At 36.9% G+C, this 19,866-nt stretch overlaps 1 protein-coding gene across 1 annotated transcript in view; it reads left to right on the top strand.

Moving 5' to 3' along the window:
- Positions 1-19,866, top strand: part of MED13 (mediator complex subunit 13) — a 99,948-nt gene that overhangs the window by 11,670 nt on the left and 68,412 nt on the right. The window contains exons 4-8 of the mRNA XM_060080439.1: positions 14,697-14,842; positions 16,136-16,333; positions 17,789-17,983; positions 18,610-18,772; positions 18,968-19,078. Coding sequence (XP_059936422.1) covers positions 14,697-14,842; positions 16,136-16,333; positions 17,789-17,983; positions 18,610-18,772; positions 18,968-19,078 — 813 coding nt within the window. The remainder of the gene's footprint in view (positions 1-14,696; positions 14,843-16,135; positions 16,334-17,788; positions 17,984-18,609; positions 18,773-18,967; positions 19,079-19,866) is intronic.

The raw sequence follows: 19,866 nt of genomic DNA, 5'->3' as shown, positions 1-19,866 counted from the left end.
AATGACAGAAAACCTAACTACCTGGCTTATGTAGGAATTGATTTTTCTCAATAGCAAGGAGTCTGGAGGTAGATAATCTGTTCAATAACGTCATCAAAACTAAGGTTCCCTCGAGTTTTCTGCTCTTTCATCTTTAGCCTTTGGGTTTTATCCTCATGGTCCCAGTAAGTGTTGCATCTGCAAACCTCATTCACAGTGGATACCAGGCAGGAAGAGGAAGGGAGGGAGGAAGTGAGAAGGGGTGACCCTTGGATCAGAAAGTAGATTCTTTTCTGGAAACTTTAGCTGACGTTTAATTGGCTATACTACTGAGAGAAATATTTTTTTATATGGGAACATTGCCACTCTGAGCAAACTAAGGCTCTGGTTAGTAAGAAGAAATGGAGAATAGATACTAGGTAGGCAGTTAATTAGAGAAGGGGGAATAAGTATCAGGTAGGCAATTAGCAGTGTTCACTGTATATATTTATATAGTTTTAAGAAGTCAAGCTGATTACCAAGATTTAAAATGAAATGCTATAATCCTGAGCCTAGCTACTAGATGTGCTCCTCAGGGGCAGTCCCTTTTAATTCTTTTAACTGTCTTTTAATTTATGTATTTAAAAACCTATAAGCAAATACCGTGCTGATTCCTGAGTTTTCTGTTATTTCAGTTATTCAGGATTTAATCTATTGACTTTCTATTAATGGTTTAGCTATCTAACTACCCCAGATGCTTAGACATTGGCATACCTATATACTCTCTTCCCTCTTCCCTTCTCTTTTTTCCCTTATCTTGCCAATATAGTTATGAGATTTGGTAAAAACAATGCCTATTGTTTCTATTACTATAATTTTATAAATATTATTTTCAGTGAGCCATTTGGTATATTAAGATTACATTCCATTTCCTGTCTATAATTTTGTTTTCCCCAGTGTTAATGATTATCTCTTTTTTCACTTAATTATCTATGTCAGGGGCTGGTAAACTACCACCCCACAGGGCAAATATAGCCTGCCACCTGTTTCTGTAAATAAAATTTTTATTGTAACACAGTCCTGTTCCTTCATTTGGATTATTTTATGCCTGCTTTCACACTACAGCAGAATTGAATAGTTGTGACAAGAGACAGATGACTCCACAAAGCCTAAAATATTTCTCTGGCTCTTTACAGATAAAGTTTGCTGAGCCCTGATCGATGTACTTATTGGTAATTTGCCCCTAGGCTATGTACCAGAAGTATAAATCTCCCTTCCCAACCTTTAAGGAGTATGTGTAATCTTTTCGTTTCTTCCCTCCCTCCCTCCCCCTCTCTCCCTCTCCCCCTCTCTCTCCCTCCCTCTCCCTCTCCCTCCCTCCCTCCCTCTCTCCCTCCCTCCCTCTCTCCCTCTCCCCCCTCTCTCTCCCCCCTCCCCCTTCCCCCTCTCTCCCCCTCCCCCTCCGCTCCCCCCTCTCCCCCCTCTCTCTCCCCCCTCCCCCTTCCCCCTCTCTCCTCCTCCCCCTCCCTCCTCCCTTCCCCCTCTCTCTCTCTCCCTCCCTCCCCCCTCTCTCTCTCTCTCCCCCCTTCCTCTCTCCCCCTCACTCTCTCTCCCCCTCTCCCTCCCTCCCTCTCTCTCTCAATATCACTATTTGAGCCCTTCATTGTTCTCTTCCAGTCTGGACTTCTTGTTCTATAAGGGCTGTTTCACAGCAGTCATCTTGGGAATTCTCTTTGCCTTTTTGTCTGTGTTGGATCCCTTATTTTCTGGATCTCATGTTTTCTTTTTTGTCTTACTGTTTTGGTAGTGCCCATCTACCTGTAGTTTCCTGAAGTGCATAAGAAGTAATATTTTTGAGATCCTGAATGTCTGAATTACCTCCTTTTCTACTCTTAAGACTTTTGGGCACTAAAATGCTGACTGGAAGTCCTATGTATGTGAATAGCTCTGAAGTTGCAGGCTTTAGTATGGTGATTGGTCAGGAACCTGGCCATTTTTATTTAGAACTGTGCTGTTATTATAGTAGCCACCAGCCAGTTGTAGCTATTTAAATTTCAGTTAATTGAAAAAATAAAAATTCAGTTCCTCAGTTGTGCAGACCACATTTCAAATGCTCTTATGACTGCTGGCTATTGTATTGGGTAGTGTAGGTCGAGAATATTTCTATCATTGCAGAAAGTTCTTTTGGATGGTATTGCTTCCACCAGAGCCTTTACACTTATAATTAAAATAATACCTTAGGAGCATCACGAAAGAAGTCAGTCAAGGTTTTTTTGTTTTATTTTTGGCAGTAAATGAAAGACTATAAATTTCACCATAAAGCTGTGTTTATCTTCTGCCACACCTGTGGCTTTTACACAGTCTCTTTATCTCCATTTTAATTAAATATAAGCACCACAAGATTTAAGGTGGTATATTAGTAGCCATTTTATATAGCTTTAGGATGTCCTTTGGTTGGGTTCCTCAATACCTCTGAAAACCTCAACTTCTAGGGAAGCTAAGAGCTATCACTGTTATGTTTTCTAAGGACTCAGTTCCTTTCTTCTTGTCTTCTAAGGTAGCACTGTCTAATAGAAATATAATGTGAGTCGAAATATAATGTGAGTCGCATATGTGTTTTTTTTTTTTTTTTTTTGCTGTACGCGGGCCTCTCACTGCTGTGGCCTCTCCCGTTGCGGAGCACAGGCTCCGGACGTGCAGGCCCAGCGGCCATGGCTCACGGGCCCAGCCGCTCCGCGGCATGTGGGATCTTCCGGGATCGGGGCACGAACCCGTGTCCCCTGCATCGGCAGGCGGACCCTCAACCACTGCGCCACCATGGAAGCTCCGCATATGTGTTTTTAAATCTGGTAGTAGGCACATTAAAGAAAGTTTTTTAAAAAGTGAAATTAATTTTAATATATTTAACCTAAAAATCTAAGATATTTCAGCATGTAATTACATATAAAGATGATATGAACGAGGTATTTTCTTTCTTTTTTTTTTTAACTAAGTCTTTGAAATCTAATATGCATTCTGTACTTAGAGTACACCTCGGCATTGTCTGGTCACATTTACAAGTGCTGAATAGTCATTTGTATATAGGTTTGCATTAACAGCGCAGTTCTAGGGCTTGAAGCCCAGCCGGGCTTGATAGTGCTTATTGGTAAAAGATCTCTTCTCTCTGGCTTACGAACACTCTTGGAATTGTATGCTAAATTGTGAGTGTACTCTAGAATCTCAAAAGTAGGGGAAACTTCCATCTTATGTCAAGGTATCCACTGTTTGCCAAGTTGGGCATAGTTACTGTCTTGTTTTTCCTCCTTTTAGCCTGTCTTTGCTAGTCTGTTATTAATGTCTGTCATCAAGATTATTATGCATCCTATTTCTGAAGTCTTAAGTGATGATATAATAGTAGTTATGACCCATGAAATTTCTCTGTGATGCTTGAGTCATTAGGATTTGCATGGTCAGTTTTCCACATTCTCATGCTTTCCAGAAACATTAATGAGAGAAAAAATGAAGTGCTAAGAAAGACTTTTTTCTCTCTCTTTTTTCCTCCCCATTAAGCTTTTCTTACTATCATTTCTTACTGTGATTCTTAGAGATGCATACAAATCTGTCTTTTTCAACTATTGGTTTTAGATATGAACCATAATAGAGAAATTTTTTTTCTGAAGGGGAGAAGGGAATGAGCATAACTGGCCAAGCAGTGTTTGAAATCAGGGCTTAATATGTATTAAATCAATTCTCAAAACGACCTATTACTCCAGTTTTACAGTTGATAAATCTGAAGCACAGGGGGAGGTTAAGGAACTTGTCCAAGGTCGTATTTCTTGCAGGTATTGGAGCTGGATTATAGGGCACGAAAAATATGAGGCAGATTGTGGACCCTGTAGACCACTATATCTCCTGTACCTACATCTTTTTAAAGTTATTGGAAATAGTAAAACAGAAGACTTAAAAATTAAAAATATTAGGGAGATACTATATTTCCTGAGCACTTGAAGTTGTAAACCAGAATAATATGTCATTGCTTTCTAAGTATTCTTTACTGTATAATGTAAGTAATGTGTTCACTGAGTCAGCAGAAGTATGTACAAAATCACAGATAAGGTGTTTTATTCTGGATTTTAATATAGATCTTTTGTTCATTGAGATATGGCAAGGATACCTGATATTGAAATTACACTTATAAATTTAAGAAATTTAAAAAGTTACTGAGGGGGCTTCCCTCATGGCGCAGTGGTTGAGAATCTGCCTGCCAATGTAGGGGTCTGGGAAAATCCCACATGCCACAGAGCCACTAAGCCTCTGCGCCACAACTACTGAGCCTGTGCTCTAGAGCCCGTGAGCCACAACTACTGAGCCTGCATGATGCAACTACTGAAGCCCGTGTGCCTAGAGCCTGTGCTCCACAGCAAGAGAAGCCACCACAGTGAGAAGCCAGCGCCCTACAACAAAGAGTAGCCCCCACTCACTGCAACTAGAGAAAGCCCCGCGTGCAGCAACAAAGACCCAATGCAGCCAAAAATAAATAAAATAAATATATATATATATTTTTAAAAAGCTGTAAAAAAAATTACTCTGAGGGCTACAGAAATACAGATTAATGCAGTGGTTCCCAAACTTGTCCAGATGTGGAATCACCTTGAGAGATTAAAAAAATAACCTGTGTATTAACCTGGAAGTGTGGTCTGGGCTTTGGAATTTTTAAAAGATCTCTGTGTGATTCTAATGAAAGACAGATTTGAAAACTATTGAATTGATGGAATAAAAATCTAGGAATTAGGATGACTAGGATTTTTTTGGGGGGGATGTTAATTATTTCAAATAATGTTAAAATGGATGATTGTGAAGAGTTGTGCATAATTTTAAAAGTATCACCATAACATGTTGCTATTAGATAACACAACATAAATAGAAATATAGGACCAATTACATAAATTTTATCAACCCAGTGATAGAATAGGATTCTTTTTTTTTTCATTGTGGTAAAATATACGCAACAAAATTTATCATTTTAGCCATTTTTCAAGTGTATGGTTCAGTGGCATTAAGTACATTCACATTGTTGTGCAGCCATCACATTATCTCCAGAACTTTTTCATCATCCTAAACTGAAAATCTGCCCATTAAATGATAACTCCCTGTTTTCTCCCCCTCCCAGCCCCTGTAACCACCATTTTACTTTCTGTCTCTTATGAATTTGACTGTTCTAAGTACCTTACATAAGTGGAATCATATAGTATTTGTCTTCTTGTGTCTGGCTTATTTCACTTAGCATAATGTCCTCAAGGTTCTCATCTAGGTTGCAGCATGCATTTTCATTTCTTTTTAAGGCTGAATAATTTTCCGTTGTATTTTTATACCACATCTTGTTTATACATTCACCTGGCATCTGACATTTGGGTTGTTTCCACTTTTTGTCTATTGTGAATAATGCTGCTGTAGGTATTAGTGTACAAATATCTCCTTTCAATTCTTTTGGGAATATACATAGAAGTGGAATTTCTAGATCATACAGTAGGTCTCTTTTTATTTATTTTTTGAGGAATCGCTGAAGTCTTTTCCACATTGGCTGTACCATTTTATATTCCTACGAGCAGTGCAGGAGGATTCCAATTTCTCCACATCCTCACCAACACTTCTTTTCTTTTTAAAAAAGTAGTAGCCATCCTTAGGGGTGTGAAGTGGTTATCTCATTGTCGTTTTGATTTGCATTTTCTTATTTTTTTTTTTTTTTTTCCTTTTTCCGGTACACGGGCCTCTCACTGCTGTGGCCTCTCCCGTTGCGGAGCACAGGCTCCGGACGCGCAGGCTCAGCAGCCACGGCTCACGGGCCCAGCCGCTCCGCGGCATGTGGGATCTTCCCGGACCGGGGCACGAACCCGCATCCCCTGCATCAGCAGGCGGACTCCCAACCACTGCGCCACCAGGGAAGCCCCGCATTTTCTAAATGATTAATGATGTTGAGCATCTTTTCACGTTTGGTGGCTATTTATGTATCTTTGGAGAAATGTCTCTTCAAGTCTTTTATCCATTTTTAATTGGTTGTTAGGATGACTAGAATTTTAAGTCAACATTCCCTTTAACTAGCTTTATGATTTTAAGACAAGTCACTTAACTTCTTTGTGCCTTGAATTCCCTACCAGCAAAATGGGATGTCATCTTTCTGTAACGACGTAACAGAAATGCTAAAAATAGATTAGATATAGTACCTCCTAAAGCAGTATAGATAACTGTTATATTATTAGAACAGCTAAGTTTATTAACATATTTTCATTTTCTGTCTTAGAATAAAGAATCTTTTGTTTAATTTCAGTACTTAAGGAACATTCTTCTACAATAGAAGATAATCTTTGGAGGTTTCGTCTGTAAAATACTGCCTCACTCATGCCTTTTTGTTTTGGTTATTATAGTAAAAGCTCCTGGAGAGCAATTTTACTGTCTACAATACTTTATAGTAGCCTAACAGTACCTTGGAGTCTCATTGTAGTTGCACATATTTGTTTTAACTCCACTTTTCTAAGTGCTAAGTACCAAAAATTAGGTGATGTTATAAAATGATCTCTCTCCTTGAAAGACAAGCCATTGTGAATTTAGTATGGCAGAATCACCTAACATTCGCTTTGGCCTATAATATTTTCTGACTAGATTACCTTTAATATAGACATACTTCGGAGATAGTGCAGGTTTTTTTCCAGACCACCACAGTACAGCACGTATAATAAATCGAGTCGCAAGAATTTGGTTTCCAGTGCATTTAAAAGTTACGTTTACACTAACTGTAGTCTATTAAGTGTGCAGTAGCATTATGTCTAAAAAAACAGTGTATATAACTTAATTAAAAATACTTTATTTAAAAAATACTAACCATCATCTGAACTTTCAGCAAGTAGTAATTTTTTTGCAACAGTAACATCAAAGATCACTTATCACAGATCACCATAACAAGTATAATAATGAAAAAGTTGGAAATGTGAGAATTAGCAAAATGTGACACAGAAACATGAAGTGAACATATGCTTGAAAAAATGGTGCCGACAGACTTGCTGGATGCAGGGTTATCATACACCTTCAGTTTGTAAAGCAGTCAGTTATCTGCGAAGTACAATAAAGCAAGGTATACCTCTGTAAGGATTTCAGAAATTTTATCCCATATTTAGAATGTATAGTTTTTTCCTCCTATATCATGCACAAACTTGGCTTATTTTAAACCATTTTATAACTAGATCAGACTGTATTGGAAACATACGCTAGCAGTATAGGAGGTGATGTTTTTCTTAAAATAGGTAACTGAAAGTGAGAGCTTGCTGTTAAGTAGGGCAGTGCAGATAAATAGTGGGAGCAGAGAGATTATTCTCTTTTAGTATTTTATGTATGAAATGGAACAGTTGAAAGCTGTATTTTTTTTAAGATTTTTTTTGATGTGGATCTTTTTTTTAAAAATAAATTTATTTTTTTGTTTGGCTGCTTTGGGTCTTCGTCGCTGTGCGTGGGCTTTCTCTAGTTGCAGCAAGTGGGGGCTACTTTTTGTTGTGGTGTGCGGGCTTCTTACTGCGGTGGCTTCTCTTTGTTGCGGAGCACAGTCTCTAGGCATGCGGGCTGCAGTAGTTGTGGCACGTGGGCTCAGTAGTTGTGGCACGTGGGCTCAGTAGTTGTGGCTCGCGGGCTCTAGAGTGCAGGCTCAGTAGTTGTGTGGCACACGGGCTTAGTTGCTTCACGGCATGTGGGATCTTACTGGGCCAGAGCTCGAACCCATGTCCCCTCCATTGGCAGGCAAATCCTTAACCGCTGCGCCACCAGGGAAGTCAGATATGGACCATTTTAAAAGTCTTTATTGAATTTGTTATAATATATATTTTTTTATGTTTTGGTTTTTTGGCCATGAGGCATGTGGGATCTTAGCTCCCTGACCAGGGATTGAACCCACACCCCCTGCATTGGAAGGTGAAGTCTTAACCACTGGACCCCCAGGGAAGTCCCGAAAGCTGTATTTTTTAAGAACTCTAGTTCACTAATTAAGTATGAGGATATAAAGTTCAGTCTCCTAGCCTCTTTGTCTTTAAGGATAAAGAACATGAGACTGTTTTAGGTTGTTGCATAAACTTACAGATATTCTTGGAAGTATTTGCAATTTAGATTTTGGAATTTGCTATTGAGTTACTGAGTAAGCACACAGCATTCAAAATCATTTGTATAGAGAGCATACTTACTTGATCCCTAAAACTAATCAAATTACAGTTTCTCTGTGTTTAGATTATTATTGCTTGAGTCACTTCCTTAATAAATGTTTTCCTTGACATAAAGTATTTTTAGTAATTTCCCTTTATACTCTTAAATTTTGCCCCCTACCAAGAAATTTATCTTTTAATGTTACCTGAAAAACATGTAAAAAGCTTGTAATGTTAAAAAATATATATTTGTTCTAACCAGTTTAATATGAAATTGTCTTAACTTTTTTAGCGTGTTGTCTTTTAAATTCTCATATCCTTTTTTTGCTGTTTAGAGAGAGATGCTTTGAAAATTGATTTCTGCCTGTTTTATGTCAACACATATAATGGGCATTTTCCTCTCAAAAGTTAAACACTAGTGTTTGCTAAGATAAAAATACTATTTAGAAATTGTTATGTATTTATACGTTCTGTAACTCAACCTTAACAGTTATAGAAGAATTCTACCAGAAGACACTCGAAAGAAAAGCACAAATATGGCTTCATAGGCATTCCCACATTTAGTAATGAGATTAGTTGCATATATGTTTGTTTACTTTAGGTGCATTCTTTGAGGAAAATAAATGTATGAGACTTACGAGTAATTTTTAAAAATTCTAATGTTTCAACTGGTATCAAGAGTAATGTTTGGGAGCTTCCAGGGGCTTCCCTGGTGGCGCAGTGGTTGAGAGTCCGCCTGCCAATGCAGGGGACACAGGTTCATGCCCCGGTCCGGGAAGATCCCACGTGCCGTGGAGCAGCTGGGCCCGTGAGCCATGGCCGCTGAGCCTGCGCATCCAGAGCCTGTGCTCCGCAACGGGAGAGGCCGCAGCGGTGAGAGGCCACAGCGGTGAGAGGCCCGCGTGCTGCAAAAAATATATATATATATATTTTTATTTATATATATTATATATATTTATATATATAATATATATAAATAAAAAATATTTATATTTCCTTAAATTATGGTTGTAAACCAGCAAGTTGTTTTCTGAGTTCTTCTCTTTCTTTTAGTACTTTATCAAGTGTAACTAGTAACAGTCAAACTACATTTTCACTTGATGTGTTCCCCCAATTCTGTAAGTTCATTTAGGCATGTTTTCTGCATTCCAGATTATTTCAGGCAACAGTTTTATGAAGTATTTATCCATTATGTAATATGGGTTACCATTATTCTCACGTTTTTTTCAGTGTTTTATATTCCTTGCTACCAATTCTCTGATTGCAAAACTAATACCACATATTTAGGTTTTTGTCATGATAGTCCCTCACCTTTGGTGCCAGTTTCTGTATCAGCTGTTGCTGTGTAACAAACTACCCCAAAACATAGGGGTTTAAAACAGCAGTTACCACTCAATGGGGAAAGGATATTCTCTTCAACAAATGGTATTGGGAAAGCAGGGTATCCACATGTAAAAGAAAGAAGTTGGACCCTTATATACAGAAAGTAACTTAAATTGATTAAAAACGTAAGACCTATAACTATAAAACTGCTAGGAAAAAACATAGTGGAAAAGCTTCATGTCACTGGATTTGGCAATGATTTTGTGGTTATGACACCAAAAACATAGTCAGCAGAAGCAAAAATAGACAAGTGGGACTATATCAAGCCTAAATACCTTTGTGCGTCAAAGGACATAATCAACAGGGAAAAGGCAGTTTATGGAATGGGAGAGAATATTTGCAAATCATGTATCTGATAAGGTGTTAATATCCAGCATTATAAAGAACTCCTACAACCCCACAAAGTATCAAATAACCCAATTTAAAAATGGGCAAAAAACTTAAGTAGACATTTCTTCAAAGAGCATGACATATACAAATGGCCAATAAGCATATGAAAGATGTTCAACATCACTAATCAGAGAAATATAAATGCAAACCACAGTGAGATACCACCTCACATATGTTAGGATGGCTACTATTGCGAAAATAAAGAATAACAAATGTTAGTGAGGGCAGAGAAATTGGAACCCATGTGCACAGTTAGTGGGATTGTAAAATGCTGCAGTCACTATGGATAATGATGTGGAGGTTCCTCCAAAAATTGAAAACGAAATTACCATATGATCCTACTACTGCTTCTGAGTGTGTATCCAAAAGAAGCAATCCTACTTCTGAATGTGTATCCAAAAGAATCTAAAGCAGGATTTTGAAGAGATGTTTGCACACCCATGTTCATAGCAGCATTATCCCTAATAACCAAGAGGTAGAACCAACCCAAATATCCATTGATGGATGATGGCTAAGCAAAATGTGTTATATGCATAAAATGAATTATTACTCATCCTTAAAAGGAAAGAAATCCTGTTACGTGCTACACCATGGATGAACCTTGAGGACATTATGCCAAGTGAAATAAGCCAGTCACAAAAAGACATACTGTGTGATTCTACTTATGTGAGGTATCTAAAGTAGTAAGGTTCATAGAATCAGAAAGTAGAATGGTGCTTTTAAGGGGCTGGTGGGGGGGAAGTAGAAAGGGGAATTGTTGTTTAATGAGTGTAGTTTCAGATTTGCAAGATGATAAAGTTTTGAAGATCTGTTTTACAACAGTATGCATATACTTAACACTACTGACTGGTACACTTAAAATTGGTTAAGGTGGTACATTTTATGTTGTGTTTTTTTTGCAGTGATTAAAAAAATGAGAGAGGGGTGAAGAATTGGGACCAATAACTCTTATCTTCCACAGATACTAAAGTTATGATTCCTTTTATCAAGGAATTTACAACCTGGCAGGGAGTTAAACTAGTAAATAATAGTAATTCTATGATAAATATTATAAGCATAGAATATTATGGGAGCACAGAAATCATGCTTAAAGGAGTCTTAAGGAATAATTAAGAAATGGAGAGAAATTTGTGGTAAACAAAGGGGTAGTTCTTGGTGGATTAAGTATAAGTATCTGTCTAGAGAGTTTGGCAAGGATCAGATTGTGAAGGGTCTAAAGTGCTGTGCTAAGGTTTTAGGGGTTTTTTGACTTCGTCCTGAAGGCATTGGGGAGCTATTGATTTTGAGCCTCCCAGTTACATGATTAGAATTAATTTTTAGATAGCTGACAGTGGTGTAAAGAAAGATAAATTAGAGATTTTAACAGCTACTCAGACCTTAAAAAGACAAAAAACCAAAAATAATAAATTACTTAAGAACTAGAATCACTAGCAATTGGTGATAGATTAGCTGAATGTAGGGAGTTTAAGGAAAGTGAAAAATTTGGGATGATTTATATTTCTGGCTTGTACAACTATATACAGATATAGACTTGATAAGAAAAGAAATATGTTTGGGTAGAAATAATAGGTGGCTCAGATGTGGACTTTACAGTATTTAGTACTGTGTGCCAAGGACCTATTCTAGATGCTGAGGATACAACATTGAACAAAGGAAACAGATTCCTCCTCCAATAGCACTTACAATCTTGGTGACTATAAGAAATAAACTGTATAATATGTTAGATTGTGAGTATTTTTTTAAGCCAAAACAAATCCCAGAAGAAGAATTGAGGGACAATTTAAAGTAGGGTGATCAGTGAAGACCTCACCTAGAAAGTCTTTAAACAAAAACCTGATGAAGGTGAATTTAGCTATTTAGAGTGTTCCAGATGGAGTAACAGTAGGTAAAAAGGCCTGATGTGTTTAAGGAACAGCAGAGAGGTCAGTTGAGGGAGAAGAGGAAGTATTAGAGGAAGACTAGTAAGAAATGAGATTGGCGAAGTAATAGGTATTGGGGGGTAGGCTGGTGTAAGGCACCATAAGAAATAAGAATAACTTTTATGACGTTACCCAAGTGTGATTCGTTTTCCCTTAGGAATTAAAAGTTTATTTTCATTATCTAGGTCTTGTTAAGACCGTATCTTAGTATCCTGTATCTGATTTTTGTTACAGCACTTAACCATAACTGTAATTAAATAATTGTGCTTGGCATAGTGTCGTGTGCTTTGCTATAAAATACTTTTTGAATAAAGCATTTTATACTTTTGAATAAAGGAATAACACTTGCCTTCACTTGGTGGTTTAGTATATAGTGCATATAGATCTGAATATAATACTAAGTTTAATGCAGAGTTGTTTTGAATGTGTGTGGGTGGGGAGAGTGACATGTATGTTTTGTTTTAAGTATTTAGAGTTAGGTTTGTGTTTGGTTACTTTTTTTTTTTTCTTTTGTCTATTTTCTAGTATAGGTTCCTTGCCACTGCTGGAAAGCAATAATAAAATTGAGTTTATTTTAAATGAGCATTAGCAATGGTCTGTCTTTGGATGGATGGTTTTCTAAGTGTATTAGTTAACAAGTCTCTTATCTCGATTTGGTGATTATTTTAGATTTATATGTCAACCCTTGAACAGCACGGGTTCACTTATATGCAGATTTTTTTCAGTAGTAAATACTGTATAGTACTGCATGATCCATGGTTGGTCAAATCTGTGGATTCAGAACCTTGCATATGGAGGATGGACTAGGTTATATGAGGATATTCCATTGCATGGGGAGGGTTGGCACCCCTAACCCCCCTGTGTTGTTCAAGGGTCATCTGTACTCTTATATCAAAGCAGATGTCTGTAGTCTCTGTAATTACTCAACCGTAGTTATTCCAATAGACTTAGTTTTTTAATCAGAAGAAACAAGCTTAATTTATTTATTAAATAATGTAAATAATTTTATTTCCTATAATCATCAATTATATCTCAATAAGACAGGAACAAAAAAATTGGCTAAATGCAGTGTGGTATCTTGGATTGGATTCTGGAACATAAAAAGGGCATAAGTGGAAAAATCTGGTGAAGAAATAAAAGACTGGTGTTAGTTAATAGTAGTAATGTGCCAATGGTAATTACTTGTTTGACAAATGTAGCATGATTATGTAAGATGTTAGGGGAAACTGGGTGAAGGGTATATGGGAACTTTCTATACTATCTTTGTAACTTTCTATAAATTCAAAACTATTCTGAAAATAAGTTTTTTTTTTTAAAGCAACAAAAGCTACTGGGATGGGGAAGAATACAGTAACCACTAATTAATGTATAGAATTCATAAATTTAAAAAATTTAAGAGTAAAATGATTGAGGTCGTACAGAATGGTATCATAAATTTAGAAAAAGCAAAGATCCTTGCTTAATTACTCTAGTCCCATTCCCTGGAAGTAACCAGGTTTTGTTTGTTTTTTATTTTTGTTTTTTAGTTTTTTGTTTACTTCTTCTGGTGGTTACTACCATAATTCCAGAGATGCTTATACCTCTAGGCCTTGATTGATCAACTTTAGACAGTGTCTACTGACTCTTTACCATGAAAGATTTGTTTTATTAGTTATATTATTTTCAGGTTTTGTTAGTATCTTTTTAACTTGAATGATATGCTTAAATTTCAGTTTCTTCTTCTATCAACTTTAGACATTATTTGTTGACATATATATGATGAAGAAATTCTCAGCTCTGCATTACTCTTGACCTCTTTCCTACCTTCTGTTTCCCCACTTCTGTTAACTATAGTATTACTTTTACTATAACTTAATTTTAATTCATTATGCCCTTGCCTTGTCCAGAAAGGGGCTTATAGATATATGCAACAGATTTTGAGCTTATTAGTGGTTATATTTTAAAGAACTGGTTCTTTAAGATGATTTTTAAGATAAATGTGTGGAGAAGGAATAAGGAAAGTAGATTCTTCTTAGTGTATAATTTCATTCCCTTCTGGGCCACTTGACATTTAAATTTTTTTTTTTTTTTTTGCGGTACGCGGGCCTCTCACTGGTGTGACCTCTCCTGTTGCGGAGCACAGGCTCCGGACGCGCAGGCTCAGTGGGCATGGCTCACGGGCCCAGCCGCTCCGTGGCATATGGGATCTTCCCGGACTGGGGCACGAACTCGTGTCCCCTGCGTTGGCAGGCGGACTCTCAACCACTGTGCCACCAGGGAAGCCCTTGCATATAACTTTGATTGTAGGATGCCTTCAGTTGTAAGACCCATCATTGCTTTAAAATAACTATTCATTGGGGATGGGTAGGGGGCAGCACATTAAATGCTTGGTTAATTGAATTCAGCCCAATTTCAGAAATAGTAAAATGAGAAAATATATTTGTATTTAATTTTTTTATAGAGAGGGGAAAACAAACAAAAAAATTAGGTCATCTTTAATTCTATTGTACACCTAGATTTTTTTTCACCAAAGTAATAACTTTTCTTTTTTCCTTTAAAAAAAAATTGAGACTATAAGCCTGCCTTTTCCATTAAACCCACTCCCCCACCTTTATTTATTTTGGTGGCTATATCATAATTGTATGTGTGGGTGTACCTAACTTGTTTAACTGGTTCCTTTCTTTGCAGCTTTTTCTGTTATAAGCAGTACTGTGAAGGACTTTTCTTATAGCTAAATCTTTGCTCATATCTGTGGTTTTTGGGGGTTTTTTTCCCTTTAGATGATGAGGTGGAATTTCTGGGTTAAAGAGAATGTACATTTTTGTGGTATAACTTCGTAAAAAAGAAAAGCAACTTGACTTTTTTTTGGCTATAAATCATTACTAAAATATAACTTTTTCTTCTTTATTAGTGAACACTTGTCCTGCTCTTTCACCTTTTTCTTGCATGGAGACAGCAATGTTTGTACCAGTGTGGAAATTAACCAACATCAACCTGTATACCTTCTTAGTGAAGAACATATCACCCTTGCTCAACAGTCTAATAGCCCATTTCAAGGTAGATTATTTTATTGGCTTAGTTATTTGATCTTTTATTGTTGTTTCAAGAAAGAATTCTTACTGAAATTGGTAGCGATTAATGAGATTTCCCCCAATCTTTAGCCTAATGATGATTCTGATGTAGTTTACTTCTTTCCCATTTGAGTATTAAGTCAATGAAATAAGTTTTTTAATACAAATATTTTAAAAATTTATTGTACATGAATGTTAGCGTAATTTAAAGTGTTTCTTTAAGTAGCCTCTAGATGGTGTACATGTGTATATTTTCAAAGTTATCTTGTGTATCAGGTCACATAAGCCTTTTTTTTTTTTTTTTTTTTTTTTTTGTGGTACGCGGGCCTCTCACTGTTGTGGCCTCTCCCATTGTGGAGCACAGGCTCCGGACGCGCAGGCTCAGCGGCCATGGCTCACGGGCCCAGCCGCTCCGCGGCATGTGGGATCTTCCCGGACCCTGAGGGCACGAACCCGTGTCCCCTGCATCGGCAGGTGGACTCTCAACCACTGCGCCACCAGGGAAGCCCCAACATATAAGCCATTTTTAACATAGGTACACAGAACTGTTGATATAATTCTTATTGTGAAAGTGGCGGAACTCTAGAGGAAATATTTTATGATTCATGATTTGTTTTTAAGAACTGGCAGTATGTTCTTGTTTTAATTCTAAGCCTAGTATTTGCTCTTTAAAAATTTACATGGCAGCATATAATAAGTACTTATATTTATTTACACACACACACACATATTATTCTTCCTCAAATTGCTTTTCCTTAGGGGAAAGTCAAGAGAAGTTGAAGGATATACAAGTATTCCCAGTTTATGTAGGAATTCTATCCATCTGAGATTTTTGGGTAGACAAAATTTTAAGTTTTTATAATAAACTCAATGTTGTACTTTATCTTCAAAATAATGAAGTACAATAAATTGATTTTCTCTGGAATTGATCATTATGGATTTCCTTTTTTTTTTTTTTTTTTTTTTTTTTTTTCTTTTTGCGGTATGCGGGCCTCTCACTGTTGTGGCCTCTCCCGTTGCGGAGCACAGGCTCCGGATGCGCAGGCCCAGCGGCCATGGCTCACGGGCCCAGCCGCTCCGCGGCATATGGGATCCTCCCAGACCGGGGCACGAACCCGTATCCCCTGCATCGGCAGGCGGACTCCCAACCACTGCGCCACCAGGGAGGCCCGGATTTCCTTTTTTTGAATTGCATAATTACCTGCCATACTGTTCAATGTCATCTTATTTGGTCTAATCATCTTTAGTTACTTACTTGATATCTGTTTTGGGTTTCTAGTTATCTTAAGCCCATTTGGACTAAATGGCACTCTCACAGGACAGGCATTCAAGATGTCCGATTCAGCTACAAAAAAATTGATTGGTGAATGGAAGCAGTTCTATCCTGTCTCATCTTGTTTGAAGGAGATGTCTGAAGAAAAACAGGAAGATATGGATTGGGAAGATGATTCTTTAGCTGCAGTAGAAGTTCTTGTTGGTAGGGATTCCGAGTATTTAATCCTAAGGGGGGAAATATGTGACTATATGTATTAGTTAGATTTTGCTGAATAATAACTCTGATATCTTAGTGGCTTTTAACAGCAAACATTTATTTCTTCCTTATTTCCTGCTTACAGTACATAAGGGCTGCAGTTTGGTTGTGGTTTGGCTCCTTGTGTCTTCTCCTCCTGCAACCTAGGTTCATGGAGTACCCCAGTATCTGGGACATACTACTCTTACAAGAACAGAGGAATAATAGGGACTGAGCCTAACCATATAAGTGTATTTAAAGCTTCTGCTAGGGATATGATGTATGTTGCATCTGTTCACACTCCATTAGGTAAAACTAGTCATATGGCCAAGCCAAAGTTATTGGGGTGGAGAAATATATTTCACCTAGAGGGAAAAATGCTAAAGGTGGGAAGAAAATAATTGTGAATGAATAATATTTGGAGGTTGGAAAGTTGACAGCGTGTGTGATGCAGTATTTTAACATTTGGTAAAGCTGTTGCCTCTGATAAAAGGCAGAAAATGTATACCAAAAGGACTTGTGGCTTTGATTTGCTTTGTCCAGGTCAGCACTGTTTAGGTTGGCTTTATTATATTTATCTTCTTACTTAGGGACCTAGGTTAACAAGGTAAACTATATTTGAGACATGCCAGAAACAAGGCAGAGGACATAAAGTAGGAGAGGCTGCATTGATCCTGCAAGTACTTCTGAAGTTCCTATTGGGATGTGGCATCTATCACATGCGCTTACATTCCAGAGCAAGTTGCACAGCCCAGCTTAACAATGAGGTGAAGATGTATACTCCACCTTAGAGAGACATGGGAGGTGTGGGGAATGTATGGGTGAACAGATAATTGGTTGAGCAGATTAGAATTTGCAACACTGTATTTAATGGATTCATATGGTAAATGTTATATATGAGATTACCTTATTTTTTAATAAAAGAAATATCAGTATTCAATTTCAATAAATATATTACAAGAGTAGTTGTGTCAAAAACAAAAACAAAACACAAACATATATTTGGCTTTTTAAATAGAGGCATATAAAGAAGAAAACAGAAAATGGTCTGTATTTCTAGTGCCAGTTACCTTTGTTAAAGTTTTAAAATAAACTTGGTCAAATTTGCAAATAAAGATCTTTTTTTTTTTAAAGAAATACATATTCATGGTTAGAAAATCCGAAAGCAAAAAGAGAAAGCTGCTTTCTTCTAAGTCTCTGTCACTAAAGGTAACCACTACTACCAGGCTCTTGTGGCTTGTTCGAGAAAAACCTTATGCCAGAAAGAGTACATTTATAAAAGTACATTAAATGTATTTTTATTTTAACAAGCATAATCATATTATATCTACTTTTCCATTATTGCACTTTCGAGTGAAACTAATCCCACTGCACTCACCATAGTAATTGATTTTCTTATCCTTTCTTTTTTTTTCCTTTTAGCTGGTGTCCGAATGATCTACCCAGCATGCTTTGTTCTAGTCCCTCAGTCAGACATTCCTCCTCCTAGCTCTGTGGGATCCTCTCACTGTTCAGCTTCTTGCTTGGGTGTCCACCAAGTGCCTGCTTCCACAAGAGATCCTGCTATGTCTTCAGTTACTCTTACACCACCTACATCTCCTGAGGAAGTTCAAACAGGTATTGTACTAGTTTGTTTCATTAGCTCTAGTGATAAATCTGTTATCTTGAATATAGTAAACACTTAAAAAATAATTATTTTGGAATAATTTCAAACTTACTGAAGTGTTTGTAAGTATAGTGCAAGGAACTCTTCTCATTCAGATTCCCAAACTGTTAACATTTGCTCCATCACACTCTGTCTATGCATACATTCCTTATCACTGGTCTTTTTCTGAACCATTTGAGAAACAGCCGCAGACATGATGCCCCATCATGGGATGATGCCCCGTCACCCCATCACCCCTAAGTACTCAGTCTGTTTCCCCAAATTAAGTACACTTTCCTATATGACTACCATTTAATCTTCCAAGTCAGAAAATTAACATTGATATAACACTATCATCCAGTTCCCATTCCCTCTTCAAATTTTTTTTTTTTTTTTGCTTTCTGTATTTTAAGTAAAGTGACATGCTTTTTTGCCTCAATATATAAGTAGGCTTACCAGATAGCTACTGGTAAGCTGTCTATCCAGCTATCTATCTTACCAGGGCAAGTTATATCAGAAATTAAAAAAAACAAAAACACAATAATGTTATTTTAAACCTACCTTTATTCTCCTACAGCCTGTTCTTTTTTGTTTTCAGTTGATCCTCAGTCTGCCCAGAAATGGATCACATTTTCTTCAGTATCTGATGGCTTCAGCTCTGATAGTACTAGCCATCATGGTGGGAAAATACCCAGAAAATTAGCAAATCATGTGGTGGATAGAGTTTGGCAAGAATGTAATTTGAACAGAGCACAGAACAAGTATGTATTTTCATCTTCAGGTTTAAAAATCGCATGTTGGTAGTTACTTGTAGATAAGAGATATTTAAAGTATAAACCGTTATTCATATGATTTTAATTGAAAAAATGGATTTTTAAAAATTCAACTTTAATGCTTAATTCAGGGTTACAAAAAATTTTATGAATTCTAAAGAGTTTTACAATTTCAAATCGTAGGAGGAAGTATTCGGCTTCATCAGGTGGTCTATGTGAAGAAGAGACAGCCGATAAAGTAGCATCCTGGGATTTTGTTGAAGCTACACAAAGAACAAATTGCAGCTGTTTGAGGTAGATTTTTTTTCTTTTCCATTTGGTTGATGTCGGTATATACACGTATGTGTGGTAGTTTCTTATGCAGTTGCATACTTAGGCCCCACTTTGTTTGAGATACCTTACGTAAACACACTGTTAGGATTTTTTCCAAAAGAAAAAAATAGAGGAAAATAAAAATTCAGTAATGCGGAGCTGATTGTAGAAGGACACACAGATGTATGTCATAGGTTCTTATACAGTTACCAGAGCTGGACTGTGAGAGCTTGGATTCATAGCCAAATAAAAGAATTTTATACTGAATTATGGAATATATGGCATCTATAAGGTAAGAGGAACACAAGTCTCTTGAGAAAAGTGTTCATAAATGGCACTGTGCTTGAGAAATTTCTCCCAAGCGTTCTCATAGAAAAGATGATGTATGATATACTGAGATAAACTTTTTCGCAGTCTTTTTTATAGTAAATACAATATTGGGTTTTGTGCAGCAGTTTCTTATAACATCCCTTTGGTCAAGCTGTAGGTGCAATGCTGAACTAAGATTCAGAAAATAAGATTCTACAAGGGACCAAAGCTGTACTGTAAAAATACAGGCATTCTAATAGACTGTGTTGGTTGAAAGGTCGGTAGAAGAATGGATGTACTTGGAATGTTTTAGGCAATGATACTTATTTTATACATTGGGGATTTTGATGAGATTTGTTTATCACAGGCATAAAGATTATGTTGCCTAGAGTTTATTATTTTATTCTACAGATTAAAGATAGATCATATGTTTTTGCAGTCAATTAAATAAATAATGGCAT

This window comes from Mesoplodon densirostris, chromosome 18, assembly GCF_025265405.1.
Source record: "Mesoplodon densirostris isolate mMesDen1 chromosome 18, mMesDen1 primary haplotype, whole genome shotgun sequence".
Classification (NCBI taxonomy): Eukaryota; Metazoa; Chordata; class Mammalia; order Artiodactyla; family Ziphiidae; genus Mesoplodon; species Mesoplodon densirostris.
Note: the sequence above shows the minus strand (reverse complement) of the source record. Positions and strands in the feature narration are given on the sequence as shown.